The sequence below is a fragment of the Sinocyclocheilus rhinocerous genome, unplaced genomic scaffold, assembly GCF_001515625.1.
Source record: "Sinocyclocheilus rhinocerous isolate Xijiao unplaced genomic scaffold, SAMN03320098_v1.1 scaffold241, whole genome shotgun sequence".
Taxonomy (NCBI): domain Eukaryota; kingdom Metazoa; phylum Chordata; class Actinopteri; order Cypriniformes; family Cyprinidae; genus Sinocyclocheilus; species Sinocyclocheilus rhinocerous.
The window spans coordinates 187,844-211,798 of NW_015659312.1; the positions used below are offsets into that span (position 1 = coordinate 187,844).

Consider the following 23,955-nt stretch of genomic DNA (forward strand, 5'->3'; position numbering starts at 1 on the left):
TCATTGCTGGAGCTGAGCTGAATGAGAGAGAGAGAGAGAGAGATGCAGAGCGTGGATGGAGAGGGAAATGGAGGAGCTTTTAAAAGCTTTTAAAACCAAAGTTGTGAGAGAAAAGCACATTTCCTCCACATTACCTAAGAGCTATTAGTCTTGCTCAGCACTAAAGCAGCTCAGTCCCTCCGCAGTCAACCATGTGGAAATTTTATTCCATCAGCCTGTCACAGGACATCAGAACGGGCCAGAAAAAGCTAGGAGAGGACAATTTTGCATCCAATGACACCCATCAAACGCACTGTAGTGCTTGCTTTAGCCATGAAACACTGGGACAGCCACGAGGAGTCACAAATCCAACCCACACCCACCTGATCACCAGTGATAATATAGTCCAAAAATTGATAAAGGAAGCATCAATCAAATTACTTCCTTCCTCAAGTATACAATCAAAAAAAGAATGCCTAAAATGTATTGATTTTGTCAATAAAGACCAGTTGGATCAAATGGATGAAAATATGATGGAAAAAATATTAACAATGCACTCTGTTTTTTTGTTTTTTTTAAATAGAAATGTAGAAAGATTATAATTGATTTAAATAATCCAATCATGGTATGCCGGGTTAAGATTTCCCCACTAGAAATGAAAGACCTGACAGAGATAGGGGTCCAGTAACTCACTCAAATGCAGCCTATATTCACGACCATTCAATTTTTTTTTTTTTTAAAGAAGAAATTCATATTTACTATACTTTAATACCTAATACTTATTCTGCAACCATGCATTAAATTAATCAATAGTGTTACAATAGATTTCTATTTCAAATTAATCCTGTTCTTTTAAACACATGACTTCTTTCAAATGTAGTATGACACAATGTGTGAGAAAATTTACAGACACTGCTCAACCCCACCCAAATACAGCTGCACTCAACCTCACCCAAACACAGTCACATCTGCAATCACACACACGCTCCTCTCTTTAGAAAGCATCCTTCAGAATTCTATGGGAACTGTGTGGCATTTTCAGACATGTTTTTCCAGATCAAGAAAGTCCCAGACTAAAGTAAAATACACCATCAGAGAGTCAGGAACAGTTGAAGGCTGAGGGATGACAGTGCATGCGGGGTGTTCTTGAGGACAAATAGAGTGATGAACAAAACACTTACAGACAAGAAAAGTGCCAACGAACTGCCTTATGTCTGAACTGTAACCCCTTGCTTGTCTGAAATTAGGTCTCATTTTTCCCATTTTTCTCAATTTCTCAACTACTGCCCATGTCGCCACCTCACACTCACCCTAGTGGAAATGTGTGAGGAACCTGTAATCAAATACTATACAGACAGACTCACCCCTCACGAAGACGGTGATCTGATCTCTGCCGTATCCCAAACTGTTTTTGACCTCACAGATGAAGGTGTTGTTGATGGTGTCATCCACCTTCTGCACAGCGAGCCGATTTTCCTGCACCTGCACCGTTTCAGGCATCAGTCCAGACAAACTGAGGGACAAAATCCAGACAATATTAGCACAACGTTTCTGATAGAAACAAAGCTTAAAAGACCTATTGACTATCAGCATTAAATCTGGGCCACTTTGCAGCTTATTCTGGCCAAGAACTGCCCACTTAGGCAGAAGTGGTCATCTGACTGGCCTTTTGATACAGTATGTTTTTACATGCCGTTTAAAGGCGGGTTTATCTGTAATTGTTGATACCACAATAACACCCTGATGTTGAAAAAAAAACTGCACAAACGTGTCAGTCCTTACTCCCAGAACTTGTGTCAAAGCCAGCCAATCAGAATAGAGGGTGCCAGATTGAGAACATGCTTTCCATTTTTGTGTGCAATATGCATCAGAGGGTTCATGAAAGGAACAGGTGGTTTGTGGGCATTATCTTAAGCCGGGTGCACACTGTACGATTTTTATAGTGTTTTACATTTATTGTTTGTCAGACTGTACAATATGATCTCAAGTGAGATTTCTGAGTAAATGCCATGTCACACTGGGCAACATCAATGATACACAGCACTGCCAAGACTTTGGTCCCAGTCATCCAGTTAAATTTCATAAGAGCCATCAAACTGCACAACAGTTTTGTAAAATTTTTGACACTGCCAAAACTTTGTTGGAAACCAAAATTCTTCGCATAGGCCAGGGGTGTCCAATCCTGCTCCTACACTGTAAAAAAAATTCGTAAAATTTATGGTAGAAAACCGGCAGCTGTGGTTGCCGGAATTTTACCGTAAAAAATACGGTAGCAACGTTTTAGGTTTTACGGTTTTAACTTAAATTTACAGTTAAATACCGTAATTTCATTAACTGATAAAATTTTATTATATACCAACCTATTGAAGTACTAATACAGTCTTTTACCGTTAAATTCACAGTCATTTTTTACAGTGTAGAGGGCCAATGTTTTGCAGAGTTTAACTTCAGTCTGCCCCAACACACTTGCCTGGAAGCTTCTAGTAATCCTGAAGACTTAGATTAGCTGGTTTAGGTGTGTTTTATTAGGATTGGAGCTAAACTTGGCTGGAAGGCAGCTCTTTGGTAGCAAGATTGGACAACGGTGAACACACCTGAACCAGTTAAAGGGGTCATATGATGCGATTTCAATTTTTCCTTTCTCTTTGGAGTGTTACAAGCTCTTGGTGCATAAAGAAGATCTGTAAAGTTGCAAAGACTAAAGTCTCAAATCCAAAGAGATATTCGGCCATGTCGTGAAGGCGCTGTGTGCTTCGTTGTGAAAGCAAATATACTTTGTTTGGCCTTCCAAAAGAGGACGATATTGCTTCGTCATGCAATCATAGCACACCTCGCTTTTTCAGACCGATGAGTTTTGTAAAAATCGACGCGTTTCAGAAAGGCGGGGCATAGAGGAGAAACAATAATGTACAGTATGTGGAAAATAATGTGTTTTTGGACCTTAAACCGCATAAACACATTTCATTACACCAAATACACAAAATAATGTTCTTTTTAGCAGCATCATATGACCTCTTTAATAAAGGTCTTCAGGAACACTAGAAACTTGCCGGCAGTTGTTCTGGAGCTAAACTATGCATGAAAGGGGGCCTCAAGGAGCAGGATTGGATAACCCTGCATTAAACAATCAAAGACTGGACATTTTGCCCTATTAAGTCTTTTACAATCTTTGAAAGACAGTAAAATGCGGCCTAAAAATCTACAGTGTAAACCCCGCTTAAGGGCGAGACTATTCAGAACTGAAAGGGAAAAGAAATGCTCACGTTTTCCAGGTGATAGTGGTGGGGACGGGGTTTCCATCTGCCTGACAGGTCAAATACGCACTTGTCCGACCCCTGTACCAGTTGTTATCATACCCTACGATCTGCACCCGGGGAGGATCTGACAGAGTGAAAAAGACAGAGAGAAAAAGAGTAAATCGAAGGATCGAACAACTAGCCTTTATGAATGAGTTTAGCCTTGAGCCACTGAAGTCTTGGACAAATCGAACACTGATATGGTCTATCAGCCGACTCCATGATGACCTCATTGACCCTTAGCTTGTGTTTCTGGTCCAAGCAGCACTGTAAAACCTCAGGGTAATTTGCTTGATGGCTGTTACTAATGTCTGGCATATTGCGTAGACACATTACTGGCCTGGACCAATAGAGACATGACTCACTAAAGCAATTCTCAGCTATAGCAACAGGGAATGCTTAGCGTAACAGCCTTTGGATCAGTAGTTTCTGGTGTATTTAATGGTCTGGTTGAAATCTTACATTCAACAACAAGTCTCATCGGGAAGGTCTCGGGTTGGGTCATGGTACGGTGTGTCACCATGCAGCTGATGTCTTTGCCATTATCCGACGGCTGCGGAACCAGCATGTAGGAACTCTGGACGGTGACTGTATTATCTGGATTTTCCGTCTCGATCGGCGTCGTCACGTTTCCGTTAAGCGGCGTGGACCAAGAAATAGTCGCTGCCGGACGGCCATTGGATGATTCACAACGCGCCACGATGACTGGGGTTTTGCCGGCGGTAACTGTGACAGTTGTAGCCAAGTTCTTTGGTTTAGCTGTGGGAAAGAGAGAGAGTATGACCTTTATTTGATGCTATAATGTGAAAGAGGGTAAGGGAAGATGAGAGGAGGAGGGGAGGAAGTGGAGACGGGAAGATCACAGCTCTGCTTGTCCTGCCACACGCTAGCACAGCGCTCACATTGTACTCACGTTTCGCTCTGAGAAAGACATCAAAGAGAGGGAAAGGAGAAAAGCAGGGGAGACGGGGAACGACAGGGAAGTGACGACCTCTCAGCATGATAAGCAGGCAGATCAATAGCAGGGAGAGAGAGGAGGGGAGGGGGCAAGTGAGCGAGAGACCGGCCAAGGTTACTGCCACATTTCACACACATTAACAGCAGCACAATTGATCAGACAATACCATTTATAAATCCCCTTTAAGCACACAAACGGACACAGACGTGAGAGCGAGTATGTGTACACACACATACTCCATAAAACAGACTAAGACTGCAACTGACAAATATTTTGATAATCGATCCAGGCTGTCACTTGTCGTTACAGTCCTCTCCCCCACCCAAAAAAAGTTTTTACAATTTTGATTATTTAACATTTCCCCCAGTATTTGATTTAAAATAATGCTGTCTATCAATTAGTACTGCAAATAATCAGATACAAAAATGCCTAATGCTCCTCCTGATTGTTGAATTTGTTTTTTCTTAATTTTTTAGATTAGTTAGATTTAAAAAATAAATTTTCCCTTGTATTGTATTGGGGGGAAAATGTATACATTTCAATGAATCATAATTGGATATAAAAAATGTTTTTACTGAAAAACCGATCTGTCAATTAAAAAAAAAAAAATTCTAAACTAATCAGATTAAAAAAAAAAAAAAAAGCTAAATTTCCCCCTATTTTATTGAAGAAAAAATATCTTCAACAAACAATGTGCAAACTAAATAATATTAACAATATATTTATAATTTGATGAATGCACACCAAGCATTTTGCTAATGCTATACACGTAAATACATATACATTTTATTAACTCATAATGAAATTTGTTGATCATTTTCTTTATCATTTTTTTAACGATTTTATTGATTAGTCATTGCAGTTGTTGATGTTTCTTTTCCTCCAGCCCACACAAACACATACTCATACTCACCCAGCATGACCAGCGAAGTGACTCCCTGTTCGTTGCCAGAAGGGTAGGTGGCATATTCACAGATATATCGGCCCTCATCGGTCATCTTCACTTCTCTGATCTGAATGGATGGGTTGTCCAAAGAGGGCGGATCTGTTACAAAACTGACACGTCCTGATACAGGGGATTTCGTTGGGTAATTTGCTCCAAATTTTGGATGGAAAACTGCAATGTTGGTTCGCTCTGCATCATTCCGTTCAAAGATCCATGACACCTGCATGCCAATGGAAACAAATCCAAAATCAATTCAGATGACGACCAACTGATGCTTACAGCACATCAAATGCTTTCAGAAAGTTCTTACTTCAACCCCAGTGAACAAGTTCTTTCTACAAACTCTTGTTCGTTGGGTTTCACAGCTCTGCTTTAGACTGGCAGGAAATTTTGAAGGTTGATTTCAGACCTGAGTGAGTTGGGTTTCGCCTGGGTTCGGAAACAGGCATCGCAGTGTCACCATCTGACCAGGATATGACACGACTTCTGGCTCCACCCTCACGCGCTGAGCCAACGACCCTGGAAAGAAAACGAGAAAAGGCCCTGAGAACAGGAAACGACCTTCACTTCTGTCCGGCTAAATTCAGGTGACCCGCTACCACCTCGCTGAACGCGCCAGAGAGAAATTCAGCACGTTCCAGCACAGTCTAGGAGTTCAGGGATAGCGAAATAAGAAATGATAAATGAGGTTACAACAAAACAGCAAGTAGGCCAATGTTTCTGATCTCAGCCGGGGTGTGAGTGGGTGCGAATCTAGATGTGAGTGTGTGCGTGCAAGCGTGTGTGAAAGTATCTATGAAAAAAAAACATTCAGCTCACTCTCTGCAAGAAGCATTCATCATCCACCACAACCCTGACAGAACACATTCAACGAGTACATGAGTGTGTATGTGTGTGCGCACATCAGTGGGGGTATAAAGTGGTAAAGAATTGAAAATTGCACACAAAACACAGTTAAGTGTCATGGGAGCATGGGTGCTCATGCGGACTTGCAAGTTTGACTCAGACTCACAACATTTCCTGATTCCATTCTTCCCCATCATTTCCTGTCCTGTCTCTACTGTGGCCTTCTAAAAGTGGCAAATCTAATGCATAAAGGTACAGTCACATTTACCGTTTATTACTGAATTTTTGCTGTCGAAATACACTCATTTCAATAAGAATCTGTGCAATCAGGAATTTGCGTGAGATTTGCGCAGATTTCACATCGAGTTGAATGTGAATTCACCGTGCTGACCAACAGAAAGCTGATTGGTTTGAAAGTGACTTTAATGTGAGCTGTGGTTTATACATTGATGCACTATTGACAATAAACAATGGACCTTTTTTAGCCTGCAAAATTTAGCTGATGCAACCAAAAGTGAGACAGGCATGAAAAAACCCTGTCAAAAGCTGGTACCCTTTGAAATCGTACTAATATGTACACTTTAGATACTAATATGTACTGCCCCAATGGCACTTTTTTCCTGAGAGTGTACAGTATGTAGGTATAAAACTAGTAAGACAGGTTGGTCTGCTAACCAGCTGAAAAGACCGAAACTCACAAATGAGAAAACACCGCCTCATCAAAACTGTGAAGTTCAAAGGGAAAGAAAAATTAAGCAAGAAAAAGTAAACATGTTTTATGGGAACTCTCATTTGCTTCCTTAGTTTTATCAGGAACATACAGTGGCATTCAAAAGTCCATATTGTAAATAGGGGATTCAAAATTTCTAGGCCACAAATCAATTTGTGACATTGATAATGTGACTCTGTCTTCTTCTGTTGAAACTCAATATGCTCTCTGGACGAATCATGCTGGAGAACATGCTCATCTGGATTTTATACAAACTTGTGGAGCTTCAGTGATGCTGTCATTAAAATACAGTAGGTGTGGAAGTGCAAACTAAACCCTCTCAAATTCATGTTCATTTTCATTTCACATTTTCTCCTAAATTGTGATGCTGATAATATAATTTGTAGAAGTAATACATTTGTATTAATAAAACAATACATTTAATTAGAAAAATGGAAGCATTTTTTCCACAAGTGGTCTTTTGGACCCCACTGTGTCTCTTTCGGTCTCTTGCAGGTGCTCAATCTGAGACGAGGGTGCGCCTGTGTGTGTGTGTGCCCACCGAGGCTATTACTTCTGAGCCTGCGTTTGGCACCGCTGAGCCCTGTTATTGAAAATCTCCCTCTCTCCGTCTCTCTCTGGATGGAAAGTGAGGATAGGTCATTACACTGATGTGTAGAGGGGGTCAGCAGTCCATCAGAACGCTAAACACATTCACTTCTCACCTCAACGTACAGCAGCACGGTGTGTAAATGGAAAGGAGGGAAGGGGGTAGAAGATAAGAGAGATGTAGTAATAAGCTGAAAGCACAGGAGAGATACAAACCACCTCAGTCAGCGTAGATGGCATATTTCTCGCAAATGAAAAAGGCTGTAAAGGGATACACGTACAGTCCCTTGTATCATACAGTATAAATACTGCATAGGTGATCTTAAGGTCTACTGTCACATCTAGTTTTTTTCACATCCTAGAGTTTTTTGTCCACTGAAACGTTTTCAATCGTCTGAACTGGGATCAGAGGAAATGTTCAGAGAAAAATGAAAAAAAAATTGAAATATAGCTACCCATTAAAAAGGCTGTTTGTCTATACGTCAACTTGGTTTCCATTAGTATAAAACTAAAAATGGCATCTGCATGGATTAAGGTCCAAAGCAGCATGTAAAACCGAATGAGAGACAGAGGCTGTGTGTCAAGCGTGTTTCGGTGTGCTTGCCGCCTGCAGGTGACATGCCACACACACACACACACACACACTCAGAGGGTGTTTATGTAAATCACACACCACCATTCAGAGGCCTGTCACCCATCATCATGTCACACACACACACACACAGGAAACACTGCTGCCTTAAATCTGGTCCCGCTCCCGGTCCTCATCCTTCTATTCTGGGAGAAAATGGTTCAGTCCAGTGTGGACGGTGACAGACGAGCACCCAGAATGAGAGTTTAGATGGGAGACAACGTGCTGTGACTACCAATTGAGTGTGTGTGTGAGTAGACCTTCATTTTATATCACAAGGACAGATGACGGAGCATACAGGTTCTATCTGCAGAGCTTATTATCACTCATACTCACACATAATCAGAGTAAATGTGTGCTAAGCAGGAAAATGGAGATGTCCAGTGGGTGAATGAGAATCATTCATGACACAGCTGATGTGAGCAGAGAGAGGAATAAAGACTGAGGGGTGGGAACAGACGGAGATGAACAGCTGGAGGGGGTCCGTGGGGAGCGCGGCCGTGCGTGTGTTTGCGCGTACAGTAAACATTTATTTGCATTCGCAGATGTATCGAAGTGTAAAACTGTACCTTCTGTTTTTGGGGACTTTTTGAAACCTTTTATTGTTTAGTAGAAAGGAGACAGAAAATCTGGGAATGAGAGGAAAGTTGGCACAAAGATGTTTGAATTCAGAATTCAGTTTGAATTCTAACCATGGCTTCCCATATACTACAAAAAAAAACAAATCTTGTATTTTTATGTATTTTAGTAAAAAAACAAAAATTAAAAAAATTAAAAATTAAAAAAAATTTAAATTAATTTTTTTTTGGAATTTATACTTTTATTCAGCAAGGACACATTAGATAATAATATTTAGATTTTATTTAAATAGAATTTAGATTAAATTTAATAGATTAAATTAGATTTTAAAATAGAAAATATTAAATTTTTTATAGAAATAAAAATTTCTATTTATCAAAGAATCCTGAAAAATGTATCACAGCTTGTACAAAAATATTAAGCAGAACTGTTTTCAACATTGATAATAATTATATTTTAAAATATATTAAAATAGAAAACAGTTTTTTCAAATTATAATATATAATATTCCACTACATTACTGATTTACTGTATTTTTATTCAAACAAATGCAGCCTTTGTGAGCATAAGTGACCTCTTTCAAAAACATTAAATAAAACCTTTACCAAATCCAAACTTTTGAACAGCAGTGAATATTGCATAACATCTTAATTTTTTCTTTCTTTGGTAAATGCATCTTGTTTTAAGGAAGTTAACAAACAAAAAAAATGCAGTATGCAAATTGCAGTATGTCAAATGACAAGAGATCTCAGATGTCCTAATACTTAGTATTCATGAAACAGTAGGTCAACAATCCCCAGATGACCTACTGCATCTGCTGAGATTCTGAAGTGTGCAACCAGTGGACACTTTGCTATCCCATGAGGCCGCAGGAGCAGAGAAGTCATCAGATTAAAAGTTTAACAAAAATAGTAAGGAAGTCAATCTGCTTGTTTCAAGTCTAAGTGCAATAGGTTTCTGTCATTATTTACTCGCCCTCATGTTGTTCCAAACCCATGACTGTATGACACAAAAGAAGGTATTTTGAAGAAATGTTGGTAACCAAACAGGTTATATATTTATATTTAGTGTTTTTTGTCCATACAATGGAAGCCAATGGGTAGCCTGTTTGGTTAGCAGCATCCAGATTCCATGTGTCTGGAGCAGATGCCCTTCAGAATGCACTACCACCATTCAAACAGTTCAATAGTGTGTTAGAATTGACCAGATATTTTTTTATCAAGCATGTGTGGTAATGATACCACCCCCTCCACACACAGGAAAAAGGCCAGTTGTCTCACAACCCCATTCACTTTTACCACACACACACACATACACTCACAATTATGAGCTAATGAGGCCTGAGAGAAAGAATGAGGGCCATGTGCAGCTTGAAATGAAGCACAAATCATCAAGTATTTGCCTCTTTGTACAAATGTGTGCAACACACAGATTGAGAGGAATGACACATAACCAAGGCGAAGGGACTTCCATCCTACAGGCTAAATTATTCATCTGCCACTTACGATCAAGAGAGAGAGACAAGAATAACAACAAGATGCTTTTTGCAAGGACTGAAAGAGAAGTGTTTCACTCAAATAAATCATGGGCTTTTCTCATTTTCGATTAGGAGAGTGACCATTTGTGCATCACTACAGTCGTTCCTCGTTTTGCTGGACACGCAGAGGCTTCGCCTACATGTATTTTGGGCTTGTAACAGCCGTCAATCATCAGCATATCTCGAATGTTACTGGCCAGAGGTGACCAATCAGATGAGCCGAGATAAGGAGACGAATGATTGCTGTTTGTTTGTGCTCACAAAAAATCCTTAAAATTAGAGACAACGAAAACCAAACATACTTGACACACATACCACACTGAATGTTTCAACGCACACGCACACACTCACACACACATAGAGAGAGCTCAGAGGTAATCTGAGGACTAATCTAGAAAAATGTGTGTAGAAAAACAGGTTTTGCTGTCCTTGTGGGGATGAAATGTCAGAAATGTCCCAGAAGAGCTTTTTAATGACATCTGAAACACTTTATTTCGAATTCAGTAGTATTGAATTGAATATTAAAAACCAGGTGAGCTCACAAAACACATTTGCTTTTAGCCCAAACCACATTCAAAGTATTTGTTTTGCATCTAGAAGTCATAAATAACTTAGACACAAAGAATGTCCTTCTTTCGCCGCTCAATTTTGACAATGTACATAATGCAAACGTAAGTGATATGTAGAGGATCACGTGATTAGCCCTTGAACAATCCGATAATTAAACACTTCTGGTTTCTCTTTACTTCTGTTCCCCTGCACACATACAAACACACTCGCCTCCGTCTGTGTGTGGTGTGTAATTGGATTCCTGTATTTTCCAGGAGGGAACCCGTTCGGGTAGTCGCTTCTGGGTAAAAGTAAAGGGATAGCACAATCTCCAGCCATAGCTAAGAGACCGCAGTCAATCACATTATACTAGGCTTCAATCGGGTACAATACAAGCTCACAGCAGGCTCGCATTTACCTAAACAATCCTCTGAAGAGCTGATCAAGGACCTGCCAGGAGGCAGAATAACTTTTGTTTTGTCTTACTCTCTTGTACTTAGCTTTTTTGTTAGGTTTTATGAATGTAACATCAGTAAGCAAGTAAATAAAAAAAATAAATCAGTCCCGTAATTTGGTTAGCCTTTACAATAACCTTAAAGATTTAGCTATATTATATAATTACAGCTCAGTAGCTCATGTACATTAAAATATATATAAATGTATTTGCAGTCTAAATTGAACATGAGTTAAAAAGGCTGTGTTCTGCAAAAATAATAGCATGAATTTCAATCAAGTTGTCCTTGTGGATGACAAAAAGATTTCCCGCCCCCCCCAAAAAAACTCTTTAAACAATGCTTTCAGTGAATCAACGGCCAGTGCTGCACCATTCAAGAATGACTTGAATGATTTTGTTCTGTAGTTTCAATTAATCATTCAAAAAGACTCAGACTTTCTAACTGAAGTGTTCATGAGTTTAGTTTTATAATAATTTCACATATTCTTATAACGGTTTTCCATATTAGTGAAGAGTGAGTTTATCATACCCAAGCAAACGTCTATTATTCCTGAAATACTGCCCCAAATGAATCAGAATCAAATCAAATCTAATTAGAACTGGAATCAAACCAAACCAAATATTGAAAGTGGACAGCCAATCAAAACACATGTGCATCAAATGTGCAACGCCACAGAAACAAAAACCAAACAACTGACAAAATGTCCCGTTGTTTGTCAGATTTACATGAAATAGATGCTTTTCTTGTTTGTAACTTGTTAACAAGTAGTGTGTCAAACATCACAATTTTATTTTTGTAAATGCAATAAATTCAAGTATTATAAAGTGTTAACCAGGACTGTTTAGAGCAGTGTTTCCCAACCGGGGTGCCGTCTGTCGAGAGCAGGGGTGCCGTGTAAAAAATCCTTTTTTAATATTTTTAAATTTAAAAAGGTTGGGAAACACTGGTTTAGAGTACTGAGCACGGATCAAAGTCTGCAGACCCCCTCAGACGCATTCACAGCACGCTTTCTGAACATACATTCATTACAGCGTCTGTAAACACACTGAGAGTCAGCAAACACTAGCTAAATGGCCACTGTTAGCAAAGCACACAGACACAAAACAGCCTGTCTGTAGGTTGGGAAACACTGGTTTAGATTACTGAGCACGGATCAAAGTCTGCAGACCCCCTCAGACGCATTCACAGCACGCTTTCTGAACATACATTCATTACAGCGTCTGTAAACACACTGAGAGTCAGCAAACACTAGCTAAATGGCCACTGTTAGCAAAGCACACAGACACAAAACAGCCTGTCTGTGGAGAATGAGGGGGCAGGTAGGGTGAGCCGCGTGTGAGGATAGACAGCGCCGCATTTACTAGGCTCAGACATGCTCCACTGAACACATTAACCAAGCATTTCACTACTTGGGTGTAGCAGCGTTGAAACAAGGTTTAGATTACATCACTATATGGTGAATACAGAGCTCACAACAAGGAATAGGCTCACAATGACATTGCTAAGTAATCTTTGTACTTCACACAGTCTTCTTAATTAATAAACATTCATGAGCCACAGAAATTCAAATATGACTATACTCTGTGATGTTAGTTTTACCCCAGCGCAGATACTTTTGACTATCTTTTAATATTGATAAATCCAAAGATTCAGCAGAAGAGCTCCTTTCAGGGATGTCAAAACTTTTTTTTAATCAAGTAACATTTGAAAAGGTGAAAATTGTAATTTATAAAATCACTTAAACAATTAAAACTGTCAAAAACGCAATGGTTTCTCCATATAAATGCATGTTCAGTTCCCTGAAAAGTGATTTTGTGTTGCATTCTTTACGCTCAGTTTGCTAAATCTGAGAATTTACTTGATGCCTTAGTTGTTCTTTTTTTATTTAACTTTTTACTGTTTCATAAGTGGTTTATATACTTTTATACTTATTTGTATAATGTTTAATAACGCAATTTAACTAAAGTATATAATGTTAATGTTTCTTGAAAAATAATAAAACTTTGTTTATATATAATACACACACACAGTACATGCATCTACATCATTCAGACATTTGTCTTTTCAGGCTTTCTTAGTACATGGGGCAAATGTCTCTGCTTGAAATAATATCAGCTATAATATCACATGCTGAAACTATAGCTCTTATAATCTAGAATCATAAATGTGCTTTTAAAGCAAGCTACAGTTGGAAAATTGGCTAAAAGTTAGTTGTAAAGGTTCTGCCACTCTTGCCTGGGTGTGTGTGGTAAACTATAAAGCTCATTTGGTTATAAACCATCATCATCATCATCACAGATAAATCTTGCTGATTCACAGCAGAAGAATGCAGAAACAGAAATATCTGGATCACAAATCTATACTGCTTTCCTGTATGCCTCAGTGCCGCAGAGAGATGGACACACACACATTTTACATGGTGTGTAGACAGAGGGGATGAGGTCGGGTTTAACATCTAATCCATCACAATGACCAACAGAAATGATTTCATGTTTCAAAAATGTCGATAATGTTTCGCTTGATAATACTGGCACAGAGAGGCTTGTCTTGTGGAAAATTAAATGTGAATCCTCTGCCTTTATCAGCACATGTCGTGTCAAAGTTGAACAATAAAAGAGGAAATCAATCAAGAGATCAGTCACTACCTGCCATACATCTGCTGATAACACACACACAAGATCTAACACCCCCCATTAATTAAACTAGCTCCCCTTAATTATACTGATCTTCAAAGAGGGTGACCGAAAGAGAGAGAGAAGGGGGGGAATAAACCAGAATAAAATCGAAGGAAAGAACAGGGAGCTGATTGCATGAATACATGCATCCGCGTTGTTGACTTCTGGGAGAATCTAAAAGAGGTACAATATACATTAAGCAGATCATCAAAGAGCTAAATATGACATGTACGAGAGGGGCTAAAGGAAACACACATGCAGTATTAAGCTGTTAAATGAGCTGGCTGTCAGCGTCTCCTTTTAAAGGATGTGAAGGAGATTAGGCTGAGGCGGCAGAGATTTGCCACCACTTTTGATTAGGAACGGATCATCCTGGATTTTCTTCACATCACACGTACACACTCGCACATCAGAGACGCGGCTAATTACAAACGCTCACAGGCGCACACAAATGCCCTCACACACTCCAGCAGCGGTGTCTAACTAATTACCTGCTGGAAATGACAGGATCTGCAGGTGAGAGGAGAGAAAGAGACCGTTAGAACTTTAACACCTGGGACGGCAGAGGAGACAGAGATGAGACAGTTGTCACTTTAACACATGAGAAAGGAGAGAAGAGAAACAGTGAGGAGAAGAGAAGAGACAAGATGAGAAGAGATAACAATATGAGATGAGAAGAGACGAGACGAGAATTAAACTGTTATCGCTTTAACACAGGACAGAAGAAACAAGATGAGAATAGTATGAGAAGTAATGACTATAAGAAAAGAACAAGATGACAGATAAGAAAAGAACAAGATGGTTATAAATTTAATACAAGTAACGAGACAAGAAAGAGTTGAGAAAAGATTAGACTGCTATCATTTAGCACCTGAGAAAGGAGAGGAGAGAAGAGAAGGTAAGGAGACAAGAAGAGACAAGATGGTTACCAAAAATAAATAAATCCATCAATGAATTATGATTCTTTCTTTAATGATCCCCCCAAAAATTGACAAATATACTAACAAGAACATGCTATTCAAAATGGATAAACTTTGGATTCAAACATGAGGTGCCGAAAGACTCCGACCCCTAAAGGAGAAGTTTATAACAACACCTGGAGAAAAGAAAAAAAAAACATGATGGGAGACCAGAAGGTTATCATCATCTGCTTCCCCTCAAACACAGCGGCTGACACATTCCAGAGCAGATCAGTGAAGGAACTCAGCTTATCTATGAATGATCAGCCACAAAAGATCCGGACACTAGGAGTCCTGAAAAATGGGTCGTAAACCCATCACCCTGTTATTTCCAGGAATAAGGAGGGGTGGAACAGGAGGAGGGAGAGGAGGGGGGAAAAAAGAGTGAGCAGAGAAATGCAACAGCTGTTTCCCATCACATCTGCACAAAGACACGGCCATCAGCTCACAGACACTGCCCTGCGGAGGAGAGAGACAGACACAGGGTGGTGTGTGTGTGTGGATGGTCACGGTGGGGGTGAGCGGTAGACGAAATATGGAGGGGGGGTGGGTAAAGCGAGAGTTGGAGTTGAGCTCAGTCGCTGAGTAACCTGCTCTGCATTCCCCTTGAGTGAGTCTTTCACTCCCTCAGACAGCTGAAGTTCCTCTCGCTCTCTTTTTCTGACACTTGGAACAAGAAGGGCCTGTGTGAGTTCAAAGATGAAGGAACCCAAAGGAAAGTGTGCGAGTGTGTGTGCAAATGTCCTCATCAGACCCTGCTACACCGTCAAGGCATGGCAGCCGCAGCAGAGAGGAGAAATAGGACACATCCATCTGAAGCGGAGCGTATCGAAGAAACAGCACCTCGCACAAGTGACAGGGTTGTTTTTACTTTTATTTTGAAGAAAAATTAAACTAACATTTACACATGAAGCAACTACAATAAAAAAAATCTATGGACTGGATGCACACAAACACAAATTGCTGCCATGCGGAGTAGGTCGTATTTCAGTGAGTCATAAAGATTAGGAAAATCTACTTTGTGAAAACCAACACACACACACACATATCTAATTGGGTGTGAGGTCACCAGATGTGCTGGGGGGCACCGTTTCCATGGCAACAGATGAATTAACTCCCCCCCCCCACCCCACCCCACCACTCAAGAGTTTCCCAAGAGTTTCCGTCTCCGGTAACCACTGGAGATAAAGACACACACACACTGATGGCTGATAGATAATAATGAATCAAACTGAGAGGAGATGAATCAGACTGGAGGTCTCCTGTTGAAAAACACATTAGAACACACAAGCACACACATCTGCCTCTGAATCTCCCTCTCACCATTTTTCAAAGCATTTGTTGACTGATAATGGCCACTAAAGTATACAAATGCTACATTGTTTGCTTTGCTTTCAGTCTGTCTTGATGGATCTCTCAACCACAGAGAACTAAACCTAAATATTTACTTGAGCCATTATTTAGAGCATCTCTGATCTGAAGTGATTTACACACATGCAAAAAAAAAAGCTAATTAGTTTTACTACAAACTAATTTTAACCTGAAACCTAAACACAAACAGAAAACTTTTTGCATTTATGAAGAATGAACAACTAATTTTTCCAAGCATTTTGTTTCCCAAATGCATGTTCACAAACACAAACACACACACCACCAGTCTCTGTGCACTATTTAACCCTGTATAACTCCATTATACAATTAATGTGCTTTGATACATTATTGAAACAATTATTCCTTGCAATTTTTTTTTTTTTAACTTCTCAGATTTCTCTCTGGTGATACATGTTGGATTTTTCAATCCATAAGTCCACTTAAACTCTGGCCCTTTCTTACAATCAAGTGCAAGCTTGAATTCAGATCTGCCTCCATCCAATCAACAACCTATATAGAAACAAGTCCCTGGCCTAATTTTTTTTTCTTTTTTGATAATCTGTTTCACTCGGATGTACATCACAATATACGCAAAAAAAGATCTGTCGCTTCTTACATTACATCGCGACTTGACAGTGAATTGTCGTTCAAAACCCATTTAACTTCCATAATGTGATGTATTTCTGAGTGAAATGGGATATTTAATGAGGTAAAAAGTAGAGGTTGATTTTATCATACCAGATTACATACCGGCACAGATGAATTATTCACAATAAGACCAGGAAAGTGCATTAAGACAAAAAATAAAGTTCATTTTAATTTCACATTGACTTTAAATAGCACCTATAATCTTTGACTGCTAGCAAGAAACTACTGCAAATCTCTGTACTGCCAGGGACCCTCCATGCATGAGTTCCCATCAAAGCAAAGGACCAAACGGGAGAAGGCAAGAAGGGATCTCAGAGAAAAGGAGAATGCTAAAGAAGGGAGATTTGTTTCATCTGCTCTCATCAGCAACGACATCAAATAAAATCTCTCACACAAGGTGAGAAAAGAATAACCATACGGCTCAATAAGGTTGTTTGCACAAATCCATTTCAAATGCTAAAAATCCATCTGAAAACTCGTTTGCACAACCTCTCTGTGTGAGAGCTGCTTGTTTGTCAGCCACACTTCCACGGAATGTTAAAATATCAATCTTCCTCTCTCGCTCCCCGACACCTCTCCTTCTCTTCCATCATCCATCTCTCTTTATCCAGCCGCCCATCTATTCATCCCTCTCTCCCTCTGCATCTCAATAAATAAACACCAAGAAGGGAGCGAGGGAGACCATGAGAGAAAAACTAGGACACTACAACCTGGGACCCATAGACCTCGCCCACACACAGCGAGACTGACAGAGAGAGAGAGACAGGAAGGAGCAGTATACCGGCACACATTTAGGTAAAGGAAGGAAGGAAGACGTGAGGGAAAGAGGAAGAGGAAGGTACAGATGTTCAGGAAAGAGGGGGTGGGATGAACCAGGCATTGGGCGGGGGGGGCACCGGCACTACAGTTTATTAATAATCCATATCAGATAAATCTTTCCATTGTTTGACTTCAAGGGGGTTTGCAGAGGGATGAAGACAAGGCTGAATGGAGATTTCTGCCCTTTTAAGCTGCATCTGCCTAATCAAAATGCTCCCGAACTAATCACTTAGTTGATTTAACATCCCTTGCTCGCCGCTCCGCCTGGGGCTTTTTTCCTGTTCTTTTCTTTTTTATTCTCTCACAGGCCCATGTTGCCCCCAGGGCTCGGTTATGGCATTGAAGAATCACTCACAAACTGAAAACAAACTTACAACACACATATATCATGTTAGTCTACTCATACATACAATATTGTAGCAGATGTTAAACATGCAAAGCTGCATGCAAATAGACAACGACTATACAAAGAAATCAGGCAAATTTCATATGAAAGTGAGAACTATGCCCTATTCAGGCCATCTCATATGTGTTTGGCACAGCCAATATATAGACAGACAGTTTATTTTAAAATAGAATATTTGCTTGATAAAATAATAGCAAAATTATTTTGGGTAAAATAAATGCAGCCTTGGTGAGGGTAAAAGAATTCTTTCAGAAAAGCTAAAAACCTTACAAAGTCCAAACTTTTGAATAATAGTATACATAATTTTTTTTTTCCTAAATACACATAGAAATATTAACAAGTTTTGGTGCAAACAAAATATATAAGAAAACACATGCAAGGGTGTTCCCTAAATTAGGTTCAAATTAATCATGAAGCGGTCACCAAAATTACCAAAAGCAAATTTTCTTCCTTGAAATGACTAGCATGTACAGCTTTACTGAGTGATTGAGCGACTCCCTTTCATTTAGATTGACCCTACAAGTAGCGTTCTCTTCCAACATTGCCCTTGGAGGGCACCAAAATGCTATTTGGAATTCGCCCACTGCGTCAGCGCTTTTATTCCCCAACATGCGTAGCTTCTCAGGGAGCACAGTGGGCCATAAAAAAGTAGAGCGAGGGTGAAAATGATACATTCACCCCTCATAAGAGTTTGAGGAACATTTTCTTTTCTCTTCTGTCCTCTAGAGAGCAAAGGAAGAGAAGGGTGGATCCTCCGACGTTGCCATATCACTTACCTGTATGAATGCACACGGCTGAGAGAACAATGAGCGGCTTTCTTTACTCGCTCTCTCTCTCACACACACACGCATTTGTTTGAAAGGCAGTGTGATTCTAAAAGAGGTAGGGGGACAAACACAATGGCCCCTCTGTTCCTGCATGGTCACCATTTCATGTTCCGTTTACTCATTACTGACCAACTGAGCTGCGACTGACAGGTACTGTGTTACTGAATAATTATGCCATTTAGAGAGGAATTCAATACAAACATCTTTTTTTTTAAATGAAATTTAAAAAATGTGACTATGCTAGCATTCCGATTTGTGATTGGCTACAATGATCATCGCTTCACACTCTTCACTGAGCGCTTACACAGATACACACGGGAGCGTTTGAAAGCTGCGTCTATCAGCGGATCCATCTATGAGCAGATATATTAGGGATCAATCACAGACATATCCGTTGAGCACACGAACACAATGGCCAATCAGAATTCACTCAACAGCGCTCAAAATGCAAAGTGCATCACATTTTTTAAATTTCAGTACCTTATTCAGCTTAAATGTAGCAAATGCATCATCTACTCCGAATCTATTGTTTGTGTCACAGGTGTAGCTGAATTCTCTCACTGATTCTTACAAGAATTTTGACCTTTAACTGAGTCACCAAATTATTTTCTCCGCTGTCTTCACATGTGTGTTTCTCTCTTTCAACAATAGAAAAAGAGCTGTTTCATTGACTTAACCTTCATGAACTAGTAATGTGACCAAAAAAGAAAGAGACGAGAAGAGAGACTACTAGGAAAAGTAAAGAGAGGTCAGACCCAATTTTAAAAGAAATGGTGCGATTGGGAGCAAACAAATTGACCTCCCTTTAGAGGAGAAAGCAAATGGCAGAAGGAAGAAAAGAACAAGGCATGACTGCATCCAAATAGGAAAGAGAAATAGACTGGTTACATTTGAAAGAATGATTTTACATGAAAGGTAAATCAGGAAGAGAATCATGCCTGGGCTCTCCCGTCATAATAATAACCGCAAACACGGCAGAGACACAGCCGCCCAAAACTTACTCTGACTTGTAGAAGAATCAACTGTCCTGGATTTACAAAGCAAACTGGATTAAACATCCAGCCAAAGTCCAAAACAATCAAAAAGGAACAGCAGAACAACAAAGCTGAGGTAGAGAAATAAGAAAGAAAGAAAAACACATGGCTAGAGGAATAATGAGTCAGAGAGAGGGGGAAGGAGGTCGCTGGAGAGTGACAGACTGAACATCTCAGCAGTCAGATAGACCCGTTAAGTGGACTGAATCCTCAAGATGGAAGAAGTGAGAAACAAGGGATAAAGAGGAAGAGGGGAACTGGTGGAAGGAGGATGGGCTGTGCTCATTTGTTAAATGGCTGACAGGAGCAAAAGAATTAGACCAAAAACTTCACAGAGGGAAGTCTGGAGGAACACAATGAGGATCAGAGGTCAGAACAAAACTCAACCACCTGCTTATAAAAAAAACAAAGAAGATTGTTAGTGTCACAATTCACTGGGAGGAACGAGGAGACGCGGAGAATTCACAATACAAGAGTCTTTAATCACGAAATAGGGAGAACACAGAGCACAGGGATGACGTTCACAAGGAGTAGATAACGAGTAGACCTGACAAACACAAACTGAACAAACTAGGACTTTTAAACACAGGTGACATCAATGGAACATAATCAAACCAAACAAGGACAGGAACTTGACCAAATAAGGCAAAACAGGAACTGAAACACATGACAAAACAGGTCCAATTCTGACAGTTAGGGAATGCCTAACAAAATGTTATGTGTACTGTATGTCTACATGCTAAAATGAGGCTTTAAAGTGAGAGAGCGTTCACCCAAAATCTTCTAAACCTGTATGAGTTTATTCTGTGGAGCACAAGATGAGATATTTGGGTCAATAAAATCTAATTTTAACACTTTTTAATAAATGTACTCTTTATATATTCATGTAGTTTTAAATACTTTCATACCATTTTCGAGTACAGTTCAAATTAAGAGTTAAATGTCATGCGGTGTAACCATCATGTAAAAAAATAATACATGTGAGTGTACACATCTTATTCATTATTTTTACAACCTGAATTATCTTTGCCTTGTCATAAAAAGGTCAAATTATCTGATATTTTAAGAGACTTTTTGACATAGCCACACATTTATGATGGTCTTCAGGGATCCACTCTATGATATAATTTCCTGTTTTATGTTATTAAGCATGTGCGTCACATTACTTTAATGTAGTGGAAAAAAGTTTTATAATAACAAAAGATTATCCCAAACAACTTTAGTTTTTCTTTCCAATAATTTCATTCTTTTAATGAGGCTTCACTTTTTTTTCTTCACTATAATTAGGGTTGTGCCGATCTGATCTGTCATATATATATTAGGGGTTAAAAGGATCGCAGTTGATCCGTGATACATACGGACCAGGCCCCACAGTTCGGCACGCATGTGATTCGCAGATTAATTTGCCAATTTACACGTTTAAGCGATTTTATACCACAAGAAGAAGCAGCAAAAGAGAACTCGATTCGTTACTCACGCGCTGTTTTTCGTGTGCACAACAGCCACACACACCCGAAGCACGCACACGCACAGAGACGTGCTTCAGACAGTGCGCGAATACCGAGTAGATTCCGCTTTCACGTCTCCTCGGCATTCTCATTATAAAATACTAGAGAACATACACTAGCATTCAGCATATGTACCCAACAGAACTCACAGGAGACGGGCAAAATTATCTTAAAGGTCACTGCTGTTTTTCTCTGACAGCTCGCTACATTGGGCATGCTAATGATATTAGCGTTCTCTGAGGAGCGTTGTGCCGCTCACCCTTACAGGAACAAGATAATTCAGCTCGCTGTGACTGTGCAGTAGTTACTGTATCTGGTCTGGAATGAGGCTGCACAAAAAAACGAGGCCATTTCTGGCTGGCTCGGATCCAGTCCGGCTTCCATCACGCCGTGGACTGGCACGACATTCTGTGGACCAGGTGCAAGGCACCAAGAGGAGGAGAGGAAAAGACAATGATCGACAAGGGCAAACAGGCACTAACGCCAGCGCTAACCACAACTGAGTGCATGGATAAAGAGTGTGAAAAGGATGTCAAAGTGGGAAAAAAATGGGCAGTGGGGATATAAGAGAAAATGAAAAGTAAATAATAAAAACAAGATGATAAGTCAACAGATCAGACATCCTCTGGAAATGAGGGACTATATATTTCAGAGCAATGTCAGTCCGACAGGTCAGAGGCTTAATGTCTTCAATAAGCCGTGTCGACTCGCAAGGGCATCGCTGGCCTTGCTGATCGATACGGGATCAATAGAGCAAAGCTTTGCTTCCTTGTCTGCCTCTGGCTAGCCGACTCCAGATGGACACGCTAAAGACAGTGAGAAAAGAGGGAGGGGGGAGAGGAAGGACAATCTTCTAAATAGTATCACACAGTCACTTCATAAAACAGTGAGGGAGAGAAACTGAGGCTAATTAGAGGAAGATTGTCTTCTACGTGATTTGTGAATGGTGACCGGGCTACTGAAGGTCATATGCTTCGTTGCAGACAGCGGTTTTAATTTTCCCTCCTGTGGAGCGTAACGTGTAGCATAATGACACAATTAATGACTAAAGACCCGTTCATTCCACAGATGATAACTACAACTATAGTTTTAATAATGGTTCTATCTATATGAGAACAGGATAAACACCACAGCTATAAGGTCAACAACACAGGAAAAATATCATTGATCACTTTCAGAATTATTTTTTTCAGCTGATGAATGCTGAAAACATTTGACAGTCAATCTGAATCCAGTTGAGGTTCATTTTAGCTCCACTTTCCAACCAATAAAAAGAGAAAAAGCAAAACCCTGACTACAGAAGTTACTTATATCTCACCCGTCACTCATAAAACAGACATTGTTGTGTATGAAGCTTGTGTGTCGTACCAAGCTTTGCGGGGAACCCTCCAGTGTCCGCATTAGTGCAGACTGATGTTAACCGTGAGGTCAGTCATTGATTTCATAGCACAACTGTTCTAATTGTATAACAATAGGTCCTACACAGCAGCTATAATGACACAGAGGAACAATATCGTAGGAATCACTTTCAGAAGTACAGCTTTTTACAGTTGATGAACAACAAAAACATTGACAGCCAATCAAAATCTTCATGATTTTAAAAAGCTTGAGCATTTAGCGGTAGATGACATAACCACAGCTCACACTGCATAATATGCAGAACTTTATCGTCTGTTGGTGTTTTTGGTGTGAATGGGTCCTAAATCTCCATACATACTAATCCAAGTCATAATGTGTGTGTGGGTTAAAATGCTACTGCTAGACTGAAACTATTTTAGCACTAGTCATAATATAATGCAACTCTCCATTGTGGGATTCAAGTCCTTCTTATGCAGTTATTTGGAGGCACTGCTACCCAGCCAGACACGTCTTTTCACGCAACCTCGTCTCTCCACACTCCACTGTGCCCAGTGTGCGAGAGTGCTTGCATTGAGGAGTCCTGAAACCACTGGCATGCTAAATTCATGACAGCACAAGTGTGCTTTTAAAAAATCCTCAGGAATCAAAACCACTTTCACCCCCCTTGTCCCTCCCTTTGTGAACCTCTCAGGACACACACACTCATTCTGCAAAAAGAAAAGAAGCCTTTCAAGTCACTTCTTCATCTGATGTTTCTGCCTCAAATGATAAAGCATCTGCATGTGTTAGAAACACTTGGTAGGCATGTCATTTCAACTTATGGGGGACAAAAATAGGACATTTTCTTAATGATACGGTTTGTTAAATTTGATGTCATCCCAAATTTGGAAAGGGGGCACATTTCTCCATCCCTCCAGGACTTATGCCAATGAACCAGGGCTGGATTGGTAATCGGGCATACCGGGCATTTTCCCGTTGGGCCGACGCACTTAAAGGGCCGACAGAAGTGTTTTGGTTTTTTTTGCCGATGACCATCACGCACGGACAGCGAGCAGCCAGTGGCCCATTGGTTTGTCTCCTGTATTGACAGCGTAAACATCCAATCACAATGCGCTATAGACGGAGCGATGAAGAATTTTGCTCCGCCTATATAAAGATCTATATATACATCTGCTTTTTTCCCACGTTTTCACAGCAGCATTATCAAGAACAGGCTTGCTCTGCGGTGAGTGATGCGAGCCAAAGAGCAAGGCAG

At 40.0% G+C, this 23,955-nt stretch overlaps 1 protein-coding gene across 2 annotated transcripts in view; it reads right to left on the reverse strand.

Annotated features, from left to right (window-relative positions):
- Positions 1-23,955, reverse strand: part of LOC107723468 (nectin-2-like) — a 68,515-nt gene that overhangs the window by 39,361 nt on the left and 5,199 nt on the right. For both annotated transcript variants that reach the window (XM_016532104.1, XM_016532103.1), the window contains exons 2-6: positions 5,589-5,698; positions 5,147-5,399; positions 3,738-4,034; positions 3,243-3,360; positions 1,344-1,492 (exon numbers count right to left, since the gene is read on the reverse strand). In XM_016532104.1, the coding sequence (XP_016387590.1) occupies positions 1,344-1,492; positions 3,243-3,360; positions 3,738-4,034; positions 5,147-5,399; positions 5,589-5,698 (927 nt within the window). The remainder of the gene's footprint in view (positions 1-1,343; positions 1,493-3,242; positions 3,361-3,737; positions 4,035-5,146; positions 5,400-5,588; positions 5,699-23,955) is intronic.